Source organism: Cavia porcellus, unplaced genomic scaffold (genome assembly GCF_034190915.1).
Source record: "Cavia porcellus strain 051 isolate PalLab524CR breed Dunkin Hartley unplaced genomic scaffold, mCavPor4.1 scaffold_1, whole genome shotgun sequence".
Lineage (NCBI taxonomy): Eukaryota > Metazoa > Chordata > Mammalia > Rodentia > Caviidae > Cavia > Cavia porcellus.
The window spans coordinates 127,823,130-127,837,423 of NW_026947484.1; the positions used below are offsets into that span (position 1 = coordinate 127,823,130).

At 35.3% G+C, this 14,294-nt stretch overlaps 1 protein-coding gene across 9 annotated transcripts in view; it reads left to right on the plus strand.

The window, feature by feature from the left end:
• The window catches only part of Ntng1 (netrin G1), a 315,523-nt gene that overhangs the window by 271,793 nt on the left and 29,436 nt on the right, over nucleotides 1-14,294 (plus strand). For 5 of the 9 annotated variants that reach the window (XM_063255137.1, XM_063255167.1, XM_063255148.1 and 2 more), the window contains one exon: nucleotides 1,366-1,500. The exons of the other annotated variants lie outside the window; for them this stretch is intronic. In XM_063255137.1, coding sequence (XP_063111207.1) covers nucleotides 1,366-1,500 — 135 coding nt within the window. The remainder of the gene's footprint in view (nucleotides 1-1,365; nucleotides 1,501-14,294) is intronic. 9 annotated transcript variants of the gene reach the window in all.

Sequence of the window (14,294 nt, forward strand, 5' to 3'; positions counted from 1 at the left end):
GTACACATATACATTAGAATCGATAACATCACAAAATAGAACCTAAGTTAAGCATAAAACTGCTGAGGCAAAGAGGGAAGATATTAAAGTTTATTTATTTAGATTTTTACATACATATATCACTGTTAGTCTTATAATTTTTTATAAAATTAATGTTGTTAAAAACTTAACCTTAAATAAATCATAATTTTAAATTACTATACCTTGTTTAAAGAAAGTATCTAATTAGTATCTTCAGTAAAAAAGTTAGAACCAAAGCCATGTGTCCATTTGTAATGTTAAAACCTTAATCTCCATTGTTAATTTTAAGGCATTGAACTTGATTTTATCAAACTAAAGTTCTTAGGACTTCAGTTGGTAGGTTGGTTGGTTGGTTGATTGGTTAATCATATGGATTTTAGCAAGAAAATCACTTAATGGGCTCATTTTAAAATAATGTAATTGAAAGATAAGTGGCATATATGCTACCAGAGATTACACAGTGGGCTAGCAAGCAGTGGAAATTTGACTCACAAATGCTATAAATTGCAAACTACCTGTAATACTCCTCCAGTCAATGGAAACCTAGACAAGTCTTACTTCTAATTCAAGCTTTAATTACAATAAAGCTCTAGAAACATCCTATAAAAGAATGTATAAGGAATCAAGAAAATATTCTGTTTTTTATGCAAAATTGTACTGTCCTGCCAGATAGACATGGTAATGAAAAATTAACATCTCAAATTATATCTATGTTGAAATTTATTTAGGATTACAGAACATATTTTTATTTCATGACTGTTAATGTAGGCTGCATAAAAGCTATGTTACCTGGCCTAGCAGCGCAATATCTAAGGGCTCATCACAAAACAGCATGTACATAAATAAGTTAAGGAACCATCCCAAATCATAAAGTAAAACTAACTTTGAATGAACAAAGTGCATCTTTATTGCACTTTTCAAATGTTCAGCAGTTCTCAGATATTGAGTTTAACGGATAAGCCCATTTGAATAATTTAAAACAGATTTTACACTGATGGTGTATTGATTTATCCTTGAAATACAAACTTCTCATGGTGTTCATTAAACTATCTAAAAATGACCTAGCAAATGGAATCTCCATCATAATCTATTGCCAATGAAAAGCATGATGTCTTATTTCCATGGAAGTTTTCAGTTGATTTCCTCCTATGTCATAAAAATGATATGGAGGAAGACTGAGTAAATAAATAAATGGTCCTGAAATAGTCATATTTGCCAAAGCATTTCATTAGCGGACATCTTTCTTTAAGTAAATGATACAGCTAAGTAAGTGACGCTCCTGTGTTACTGATCTGTAAACCATGCAGACCTGTCTCCAGCCTGTGTGTTGTCTTGTTTCTACAGAGTGTTATTGTAACCCTTTGGGCTCAATCCATGATCGTTGTAATGGCTCAGGATTTTGTGAGTGTAAAACTGGAACAACAGGGCCTAAGTGTGATGAATGTCTGCCAGGAAATTCCTGGCACTACGGCTGTCAACGTAAGTAACTCTGGGAGCTGCCCTCTGCCTGCTGCAGCATGGCTGATTCTGCTTGTGTAGGCTGGTGCCGTGCCTGCAGCTTCTCAGAGCAGAAAAAGGCCCAAGCCACTGACAAGCTTTAAAGGCTACTTAGTGCCCCAGCCTCAGCACAAGAACGCATCCATCAGCTGTCCTGCTGGCTTCTATGAAGCTCATCTCAGTTCCCTGTGACAGCTGGTACAACTTGTATTGAAATATTGTATGGAGATCCATGTACCTGGCCAGACCATAAATTAAGTGGCACCATAGGGACCCAGCTTGGAAATCCTCACCACAAAATGAAGAGTGATATGTATGTGGTTAATATATTTCTTGAACTGAAAGCTACTTGGAGCTCCAGAGTTCATAAATTCAATGATATCTACATAACATATTACCACATTTGCTATTGTACCCATTACTGAATCTTAACCAAAAAACTGAAGGTAAGAAATCTAATGAATATCTAAATAAATGAGAAAAATCAATATTGAGTTTAAGTCTTTCAGTGTAGACACCACGTAGAAACTCTTAGTTGTCATTTGGTTCAGCTTCATTTCTCTGGAGATTAGTGAGTCTTCCTAAAAGCTTGTCAAGAGAAGTAGCATATCAATGTATACACAGAACAGAACTTTTAAAATCCAAGCAGAAACTCCCTCCTGTCATCATAATCTTTTCTGATGTTTTTTTCTGCACTAACTTTCTATTCTACCTGTACATAGATACCTTACTAATATTAAATAACTACAAGACATATCCTTTACATCAGAGCATACCAATCGATAATTGTGCAAGCCAATTTTGATGTGTTATTATCCAAGTTAAAGAAAGTAAAATGAAATCATAAAATACACTTTAACAACTTACTCTATTTAACCCTGAACACATAGAAATTATAATTTCAATATAATTTATATCAAAGTTATTAACGATACAGCCCCCATTTTTTCACAGTTTTGGTAGCAGATTTGTGTTTTATATTTACAGAGCCACCTCTCTTTCTTCTTCCTTCCAATGCATAGTTTTTCTTTCTCTGAGTTGACCTCATCCTTGACTTGGCCACATTAGTGGCGCAGATACTAAACTGGCAACAAGAAACCAATGGCAGGAAGAAAAGCAGTAGTAGAAGGCACTGAAAGTGACATGGGCAGTGACGTGCTGAGAGAAAGCAAATATTTAGGTAAATGCGCTAAGAACAACTATTGTAGATATCAGAAAGAGCCTGAAAATTCCAGACCCAGGACTCCAATGCCCTGAGAGCACTTGCAAAGAAAGAGAACCACTAGGAACTGCTGCCCAAAGCGATCCAATTACTATCAATTGTGTATATCCTATGAATGGAACGAAGTGAGTGTGGGTTCTGGGTTTGAATCCAGACCTGGATTTGAATCCTATCCCCAATCCTTTGCACTTGAAAGAGTTGAAGGAAATTACTTGGATTCTCTAAACCTAACCTAGTTTGTCATGTGAAAACAGGATAATAAAAGGACCTAACATATATGGTAATTGAGGAAGTTGTTAACGAAGACTAGTAAGAATCCATATCAAAAACATTTTGTTTTATCATAATATTAGTATAGACTTGGCAGGAGGGTAGGCCTTTATTGAAATTATCGGACTGTAGAGCTATTGAATTCTAAGAAGCCCCTTGGCTGGAGACAGGGTTGATACAATAGTCTGAGGCAAAAATGACTTTAAAACTCTGTGGCTTCAACTGTGGAAATGAAAGAACTTTGGGCTTATCAGTGAACTTTCTTCCTGTAGGGCTACCAATTCTTTGCCTCACAAATATAATCTATTCTCTCTGAGAAAACAGGTGAAACCCTTGAAAACAACCAGGGTGAGTAGTCTTTAGACAGCACAGAACAAATAACCCGTGAAAGAAAACAGAAGTGGAAAAAAAAAAAAGGTTTCAAGGAGCAAATTAGTGTTAAGGTTCTCCGAAGAAAAAATGAGACATTAACTAAGAGAATTTTTCTAAATATCTCTTTAGAAGTCAGAGAAGAGGCAATAGTAGAGTCCTAGAGAATAAATCTGAATCTTATAAAAAGTAAAGCAGCACTAGATGCTTTAATAAAATATGAAGAGCTAGCTCTTGCTACTAGCACAAAAAGATTGCATATCGTCTTTTAAAATTTTGGTTGATAGATCAGAAATCATCACATGTAGAGTAAATGAGGCTGATGAGAATATAGTTTATCTTTCTACAGGATAAATGCAAGACACATTGGAAAATCCTATATTGTTTGTTATAGACACTGATGGATAATCTTTTTTTTTTAACCAAACTTATGTCAGTAATAGTAGTATTTTCAGAAGAACTCACAGTCTGCATACTTGGATCAAACTTTAAAATTTGGTGATATATTAAGTGTGATTTTGGAAAAGAGATATAAAATATCAAGAACTGAGCACACAAATCTCAATGGAGATTTGAGATTTGAAACATTGCTGGTTCATGTCTTCACACTTAGTAATACAGGTTCTTGGGATCAAGACGTAGCTTATTAGGAACAAAGAAACATGTTTAAAGGAGGCTCAGTGGCCTAATCAATAGGACTTTTAATTTTTAATTAAACGAAGTATCTGGAAAATACCCTGATACAACTTCCAAACTAGATAGTGTAGCATACTACACAATAACACACACACACACACACAAACACACAATTTTTACAAAAGTTTTTCAGGTGTCAAGAAAATTTGGAGAAGAAAACTTCATGGCTTTAGATATATGACTTTGCTGAAAATACATGATAGCTACATGAGTTTCCTACTATTCCTATAACAAGTTACCACAATTTTGTTGGCTTTAAACATCATGCATGTGCTATGTCACAGTTCAGTACTAGATGTAGTAAGGGTCATGCCAGAAGACCCTTCCGCTGGCTGTAGAGGAAGGCTATTCTCTTCCCTTTACTGATGGCTAGAAGTCTCCTTGGCATTCTGTTGCTTGCACCCTTTCCCTCCATCTCCAAAGCCAGTAACTTTGCAACTCTTTGTGCCTTTCCTCCATCTTCATTTCACATCTTTCTCTGACTACAACTAAGAAAAAATCCATTTTTTTGTGGAACTCTGGGATTGAACCCAGGATCTCACACATGCTAGGTAGTTGTTCTGCTGCTTAACTACATCCCAACATCTCTGTTTCTAAATCCTTCAGAGATAAGTTAGGGCAATCTGTGCATCTTGAGGTCTTTACTTGAGTCACGTGGCTAAAATCTCTTTGCCTCATAAGGTAACGGGTTTTAGAGAAAAAGATATGGTCATCTCTAAGAATCCATTTTACACTATGTGCTACAATAATCATCTAGAGCATCAACCTTTAATGGCAGAGATAAATATGAGGGTGTCATGGAGATGGAATGCAACCCATGCCAGGAATAAAGATATGCAAGGGTGAAATGTACTCCAAGGAAATATGTAAAAGTATTAAAAAAGAGATGTATAAGTCAAAAAGTAGATCTGTAGTGTGAACTAGGAGGTAAGACAGTAAAGTATTTTTCAGGTAAAACAAGGACCATATAGAAAAACCATTGTGAGAGTATCCTGCAGACAACAATTTGGAGGGCATGTTATACAATGTGAAATCATTTAAATGTGCTGTAATCTTCCAAAATGTGGGAATTAAAATATCAATATATTTGGTAAGAGATCTGTTCTTCTAAAATTGTTTAGTGAGAATTTCTTCACCAAAACAATGAGGTAATCTACTGGTTTAGGAGAGCCACTCATGGATGATGTAGATGCCAATATCATAAAAGAAGTAATGCCACCAAAATCCCAAGATGTATTGTCCTAGACCTTAAGAAAAAGTGTAAGTATTTATGACAAAAGGTAAAATCTTAGATTTTCTTTTAAAGTCTGCATGTGCATACACACACACACACACACACACACACAACAAAAGTGCAAATGTTCCCAATAGACTATCAAGAATACGGGATACATTATAAATGAGAAATTTAACAACCTAACAGTCTAATTTATGAGGTTCTTATAAGCATTAATTTGGTCCCTACTATGTCCTGTGTTTGAAAATTATCCTAAAGATAAGTTGCAAATGTACAGATGGTAAAGAGCTACATGAACAGTGACAAAGATGTGGACGTGCTAGGTAACACCCAAGTTTAATTCTAGAGAACAGTGTGGCATGAGTAACAAAGAAGCAAAGATAATTCCTGGCTGAAGAAAGAATAAAGGAATTTATAAGCCTCTGAAGTACACTATGAGCCGCCCATATCAAGTCTTGCCCTTTGAAACATGTTAAATGTGGTGGACAGTGATGCAGGTGGACCTTCTCTTGGATACAGGTGTTTTCATATGAAATAGTTGGAGGTGGCTGGTAAACATGATTTGGCATCTTCTCGATGTCAGCCAGTATTTGGAGGGCTATGTTGTATCAAGTAGATCAGTTGGTTCAAGAAGGTAGATCAAGGGCCATCCCCAAAAGAACTCTTTCCTCTAGCTGTTGAAGAATACAGTGCAGGGTACACTGGATAATGATAAGTTTATCACATTTGAAAAAGTTCAAACAGAAGTTGCATGGACTCCTCTTAGTGATGCTTTGGAGAGATTTGGCTTAAACGGCAAGTACAGTGAAAAGCCCTTTAGTACTCCTCAACGTTCCAACCCTGACTTTAACACATGCCCATAGACTTGAGGAAAGGTACTGTGGGAGCGCCCAACTCAGGTTTTACTAGCCCCTGTAGTTGGGGATTATTAGAAAATCTTCTATACTCTAAAAACTCTTTATCCACAGGTACCAGATTTTCATACTTTTTGCTACCCGTGCTTCATCCTCCAAAATTCAGGTACTAAAAATATATAATTCCATTTATTCCAGAGATCTGTTGTTACTATAGCTCAGGATGAGTCATTTCCTTTTGTGTTTCTTTCTTCTTATTTTTTTTCTTTCAGACCATTTTATTTATAATACAAGTTTGTGATATATAATGTTTACATTCCCTATGGGAAGTTCGTACATTTCACACACCTTAATTTGTTTTTTCATCCTCTTTCCCCATCCATTTCCCCCTTATATCTATCTCTTGATGTTCTTCCTCTTTTTTTTTTATTATGAGATTAACTTTTTCACGCCTGACAAACTTGTGATCATGAAGATATAAAAGCAATGTTTTCAACTGCTTCTGTGAGATGAAGATTATACCTTCCTGGACAAACACTTTGAACCTAACCTGTAATTTTTCAATTTCCCCTAGTTGCTGTCTCTTCCAATTTGCAGTGTTACATTAAAATGTCCAGTTCACATTACACCAGCTGAACTCACACGTTGAGTCCACCGACATAAGGCATGTCACTTAACGGAGCGTGTGTCTGTGATGCTTTGGCGCACTGACAGTACCAGATATATGATTTCAGCCATTTAGCTCTTTTATCTCTACCACTAAAAGTTGATCTCATCACTTAAAATGAATAAGCTTTTAATTTCTTTGCTAGCAATTTGAGCACTGGTGTTAGTTCTATTGCTGAGCAACATATACATGACAAGGATGAATGATAAGGACTCTCAGTACTGCTGCTCTACAGATCGTGGTGTGAACAGGCAGTGATTTTTGAACATCACCAGCCAGAGCCTCCCATAGGTAATTGAAAAAGAAAATATTACAAAAAGAGAACACAGGAAGTAGTAATTTGTTGGCTTAACAGATATGCTAGGTAGTCTTCCGAGAGAGAAAGACTCATTCCGCTAGCTAGAAGAGCAAACCCCTGGGTTGCCCTACTTGTGAAATTTCTGGACTCAAGAGGAAGATACCACATCACAGGATGATGTTATTGCTACAAATCATTGCTTTTTTCAAGAGTTTTATTTTCCCTTGATTCTGAATTTTGATTTGGGATTTCTAGAAAAAATGCCCTGACCTTTAATATGTCAGGGATGTGGTGTCACCTTTGAGTGGCAGGATAGGGTGTCTGCGCTTATGCTGTAAAAAATGCTGGAGCTTTCCACATACTAATGGCTCCATTCCGAGAAACCACAAGAGGCAAATACTGACAAAGCTAGCTTGGCAGAAGTGAGTAACTTGGGATGCCCTCCACTGTAGGATCATATCCTAAATACATTCAAACCCTGCAGCTCATGAATTGCTGATGAATTGCTGAATACAGATAGCGTACATACTATACAGCAAATCCAGCACCTCCTAGCATTCTGAGGCTTACAGTTGGCCTGCTAAGCTCTCCTGTGCTCTTTCTATACCAGAGATGTCTCTCAGTGCTGACCCAGAGAGCACTGGTCATATTTACTTGGCAATCCATGCTAATTTCTCCCTTTATTTGAAGGGAACATTGAGAAATATTCAAGCTTAACTGTGAATAGTGTATAAAATGCCAAAACTATTGAAAAGGTACAGGGAAAATTTCTTTCACTAGTACCCTAGATTGAATGCAGCAGCCTTGTCCTTTGTGATACTAAGATGATCAAAAGTTTGAGTAGAAATACAAGGTGTGAAACTCTTTTCTTAGTTTAAAAAGAACATACATGGAATTTCACCTTTAGCTATTACTTACACACTAGCAACCATATGGATGAACTGGTATTTATGTCAGTAAATGTAAAAATCTAAAGCTTCCTATGGAAAGACAATGTCTAATATGAAAATTTGTCTAAATGTAAGACAACCAATCAATGTGAAACTTGTAGAAAAAATTTTTGTGGAAGTGAAGGATCAGTTTCTAGCACCTATCAAAACAGAATTTTGAGATAAAGCAGTTGGAAATAGACCATTGTAGGAAGTTCTTGATAACTAAATTCTATGAAACAACATACCAGGGAGAAAATGAGGCTTAGATCTAGAGTGAGGGATCTTAATTCTGGGTAACAACTACCATCTCCCTAAGGAATGAGTGCTGAATCTTAATTAAGCCTGAGCCTTATTCTTTCTGTTCCTTCTGAAAAATCTTGACCAGCCTTGGATTCTAAAGTTTCTTTGCAGTTGAAACTTTTATTTGGAAGTCTCATAAATGGTCTGAGTTGTTTGCACATGGACCAGATTCTGAGAAATAATAGCTATTATTCTACATGTTAGACTCTTACACATTATCTCTTTCAACAAGAAACATAAGATTTTCCTCATTTTATAGAGAGCAAAACTGAAATTTTAAAGAGAGAAGCTCCTCAACTCAAAAAACCTGATTAATGCACAGCAATACTTAGTGATATTTATTGTTGGTCATGTTAGCTGTAGCATTTCATAAGATTTTGTCATTTATACTTTGCAGATGGAGACAGAAGCTTTCATGATTTATTCCAAGGATATGCAAACTTTTTTCTGCAAAGGGCCAGATAGTCCCTATTTTAGGCTCTGTGAGCCATACGGCCTCTGTCATAACTCAGCTCTGCTGCTGCAGCACAAAATCAGCCACAGACCACACTGAAATGAGTCACATGAATGCGGCTATATAGTCTGATAAATATTATTAATGGACATCCTATCTTTTGAATTTTCTAGGTTTTTCACATGCCAAGAAATATACTTTTTCTACTTCTGTTTCAATCATTTGAAAAATGTAAAACAATCTTAAATTCATAGACCACAGTAAACAGGAGGCAGGCTGAATCTGGGCCTGTAGACTATAACTTGATTCATTTCAAACTCACCCAGAAGTTAGAGATGAAGAAAGAGAGGAGTTGTTAAGTAAAATGGAGGAACTATGAGGCAGAAGTCAGGAGAGATCATAAGGAAAAAAATATGTTTCATTGCAATCTTAACATGGATGTCACCGGGAGTAGTTGTAATTGGTTCATATTTGCAAAGCCCTAGTTGACCTTAAAAAAAAAAAAAAAAATGTTAGAAGTACAAGAAACATGAAGGCGTTGACCATTTAATATCCAGAGAAAGATCACAGACACAGTGGAGGCCAACTGTTTAAAGGTTTTCAGGGCCAGCCAATCCAATTTAGCATCAATTTAGGAATCAGCTGCTAATGAAAGAGAAGGCAGGGTGGCCATAATATGATCAGGATTGCTCCTGCTGGTGTGAGGAATCACTGTGTCGCATTCTACAGGAACAACTTGCCACCTTGAATATCAGCAGAAAGCTCTCCTAAGCATTGTAGTAATAGGAGGCTAGAGCACCAAGGCATATGTATCTTTTAGATACATGCAGAACATGTTGGAAATGTAGCTTTCGTTTTCTACCATCGCTTTTAATATTCAAAGCAATTATTCTGAATAAACTGCAGGTTATTTCTGTGAAGCTCTACCCTTCCTGCCCTAATTTTCTCTTAAGTGTAATTAAATCTGTTCAACCTAGAACATTCTGAATTGCCTACAGTGCCCATTCCTATTTAAACGTATATTTAAATTTCATCCCAGCTTTGTTACTGTTTCTGTTTTTAAAAATTAGGGTCAGCTTTCAGTTATCCATTACTTCAAGCTAGGGATAAGAAACCTATGCAAATCCAGAGCAGTTGATCATTGTGATGCAAATTCCAGCACATTTGGATTTCATCTTGAATGCACACTGCATCCCACCTCAGTTTCTGACTCATCTTTATAAATAGTGGTCCAGATCGTTCAGAAATTGCTAGTATTCACTTTTAAAATGGAAACAATAGCTGAAATACATTTTTGATCAACACTGATTTCCTCACTCTGAAAAAGTGTAGGATTGGCATTATATATTGTAGTTAGTTTTCCTGAGCTATGACTCTTCTGAAAAAAAAATGGGCATGTGACTCAGTTTTGAAATATTTCAAAAAATGGAAACATATTGATGTAATTGTTTCTAAGAATTACGTTTAGCCCTCTTTTTAATTAATATTGTTAACCCTATAATAATTACTTAGTTCACAGGTTAATTTGTATTCATTGTCATGAAAATCTGTATGTGGAGTATTACCTTATTCACATGGATTTTGAACACAAAAATGCAGTTTAGACATTTATAGAGGGCTTGTTCCAGCCTAATGTGGTGATTTATTAGAGATGTGAGTGAGCGACCACAGTCACTGCCCTCCCTATGATGCTGCCGACTCAGCTTTTTAAAGGACCTATACCAAAAAAATATTTTTTCCTAAGATATTGCACCCCTGTTCTTTCTAATTAAAATCAAAATAAAAAGTGCTGAATTTGCAACAAGGATGGATACAATGTATGAATTCCAACTAATTACATCAGGCCTTCAGATTTTTGAAGTAATAATTTTACTAAAGACTCGTCAGAATCTTGTCATGGAAGAATTTGTGCTTCACTTGATAGAAACATCTAGTAAAGCATAAATAAGTCAGCCATGTCCAACACATTCCTTCAGGTACAATAAATGAGTTCAGACCATACTCTACAGGAAGCCTGGGACTTTCATATCATCTTGGTTGCAAAATTTAATTTAACTAAGGTGATAGAAGAAGGTTCCAAAATATAATCTTACTCATTCTTTTGAAGTTCCCTCTCTGAAAAACTTGCTCAAATCATTGTTTATTCAATAATTTTTTCATTTATGTATTACTTTATTAATTCACACAGCTATCTAACACATTTTGAAGCCAAGTATATAACAGAATCATTCTAAATTTTGACACCAATGACAAATGAAATATGCCTGTCCTCTTAAGGGTTGACAGTTCCAAAAAGCATCTCAAGTTCATCATACCTCACACTTGTTGAACACTAAGAAGACTCACTTCCAGTACGAATTTCCCAGCTTGCTTTTCTGATTATAAGTGTTTGTGACCTAAACCATTAGAATGCTCTGAGTTGTAACTTGAAACACACTCTAGTTGAGACACTTTTAAAAAGTCATAGATTAGCTCTCCTTATTAATATTTAATAATAATGACAAAACTTACTATTTATTAAAGCTTATCATGTGTCAGCCAAGTCACTTATAATCTATGTAACTCCATTAATGTTCATTCTCATTTTATGGATGGGTGAACAGAGGCTCAAAGAAGCTAGGTACGGGTAATAAGTCAGCCATATCTTCCCAACAGCTTCAAAATGTGACCTTCCACCATCAGCTTTAGCATTGCTGGGAAATTTGTTAGAAATGCAGAACCTCAGTCTTTGCCACAGACCTGCAGATTTGATTTTAATAAGCTCCAGATTTTGAATGACTTTAAAGTTTAAGAAACAGAGGCCTAAATAATTACTGTGGCTGACTATTAACTCAATGTATTTTTGTCTACTTGCTTATTTGATTATTTTTATCACTTTTTATTTAAAGAATAATGGAAGCTAAGAAGTCTTTGGAAAACATATAGCTTGGAAAAATTCAGATAAACGGCAAGATTTTATACAGAATTTCACCTCATCAGCTTTTATTGGCATGTATCATATAAATCCAAATCACATTAAAATAAGGAAAATCATGAAAACTTAAGTAATCTTTTTTCTTTCATCCTTACAATTTAAAAGTGGTTAATATTTGATAGCTTAATAATAAATATTTTAATATAGTATATTGCATTTTGTTATGAATATATCAAGAGGAAATACAAAGTGAGCTCCAAAAGATAAACTTTTATTGGGCACATGAAATAGAACATAAAATTTGATGGCAATTACCACTTAATCTATTCATGTTTAGGAACATATTGAGATAGAAATTCATAACTCAGTTAATTGTTATGAATTATTAATTGCTCATCTGAAAAGCAGAGAGCAGAACTTCACTTGTTGAAAAACCTCCCCTTCTCAGTGGCTGTAACCTTTGTGTCATTGGTTTTACAAGAACAAAAGGGAGAGAATGACAGCAAGATTCAAAACTAGAAAGTCACAAGATAGTGAACATCTCGGTGACTATACAAAGGTTAATTGAGACTGAAATGAAATAGCTGTCTCTGGCTCCAGTCCAGCATACCTTAGTGAGGTTCTCTGGGTGAGCCCTAAGCATCTCTATTCTACACAATTCCCCAGGTTGCTGTAATATGCAGCCAAGATAGAGGGCTACATATTTTGTGATTATACTTACTCAGAAGGATTTAATCCAGCCACAGGCTGACTTTTGATATTCAGAAACCCAAGTGAGAAGCAAGCCAGGCTCCCTTTGCCGCCCCTAGAACGGTAGAGGTGAAAGAGTTGCCAATGCCATTCTGGACCTACACTGTGATCAGCTTTGTAAAGATGTTTTCCCTGGATGGTGAATGATTGCTTACCCAACCGGGCTAAAATTAAGAATATGTCTGGATTTGAAGACACCTGATTTAAAGAGCTTCCTCTTTCTCAAAAAATCAATGTTATGGGTTTCTTCTGTAGGATTAAAAAAAACCTTCAAAAAGTGAAAGGTTTTTTTTTTTATTAACTAAATCCAGGGATTTAATTGTTTAGTGTCAGCAGCGTAACTGCTTTATAATTGATTTTTCTGAAGAGAACTGAAAACTTAAGCCACCTTAATTTCCATTATCTGGACACACATGATTAGTATTACTCTGAAATACATTCTACCAGGTTTATAATTACCATTTTTAAAGTCAACTCTCTGCGTTCATAGTGGTCTTGATAAAATTGTTCTAAGAGGGAGAAGGCAAGTGTGTATAAATATAAATACATAGGAGATTTACTCCTGTTAATACTTTCCATTTTTATAAATTTCTGTTTATGTTCAACTATGTTTCTAAAAACGAGTAGATCTGCTAAAATATAACAACATATGTTAATTCTGTCTTCTTAATTTTGAGCTAAACAAGTAAAATTATGGACAATGACAGAAATTTTAAAAACAATAAAGTGAAAAGCTTTATTTGCAACTTCAGCTAATGTGCCTAAATTCTTATCCAACAAATGAAAAGTAGAGGTTTTTTTCTTGCATGCTCAAATATGTAGTGATGAAAAATTAAGGCTTTAGCAAGCCTTATTTTACTCATATAAAATTAAAATAAAAATTGGCTTTATTTTACCATCTGCCAAAATTAAATAATATAGTGGATTATAATGTTTACCCCAGTTTCTGTCACATAACGAGGGCACACATTGAGATAATAAAACTATAAGTAATGATAATTGCCCTCACAATTTCATTGAAAATAATAAAGATTTGGTTAACAAATTTAGGTAAACAATCAAGTCACAGAAAAACAGAGTAATGAAACGAAAGCTATGATAATCTTAGCTCACTCCTAAAAATTGGAAATCTAAAAACATGTCTTGGATTTAATGGCCATTGTGTCTTTTTTTGTGTTCATTTTACAGTTGTAACTGCTACCTGTGAACACAAAATTTTAGTTAAGATTTTGTCCAAGATTTACATCTTTTAGTTTTTCAGTTTCCAAATAGGAAAATAGTCCTTTATGCTAAACCTTTATCCATTAAGTTTACCCTAACCTTACCAGAAATTATTCATCAATTTTAGTGTCATTTTAAGTCCTGGAAATTTGCTAATAATGCTAAAAACATTGCCTGCCAGATTGGTCTTGAATTATGTGACTCCTAAACAGACCATAGGAGACTGGATTCTCCACTCAGGCACAAACCAATTTCTCAGGAGTGACAACTGGACAGTTACAATCCTTTGAGTCGCCATCAGACCTACTGAATACTTGACTATTTTTAGCGTGGTGACTATTGACACCCTTGGGGGTTTGCGTGTCAGAAATACATTCAACTCCTCATTTTTTCCAAATTCCCCAGGAGACTTTCCACAGGGTTGGTTGGCTATTCTTAGCAAGTTCATGCTATGAGCTATTTTTCAGTAAAGTTAAGATTTCTCATCTTATACTAGACAGAAACTCAAATTGAGACTCCAATTTTAAAGTGAGTGAGTTTATTTATTCGTGTAGAAGATTTAAAAATAGCACAAGGTACAATTTAACTGCAT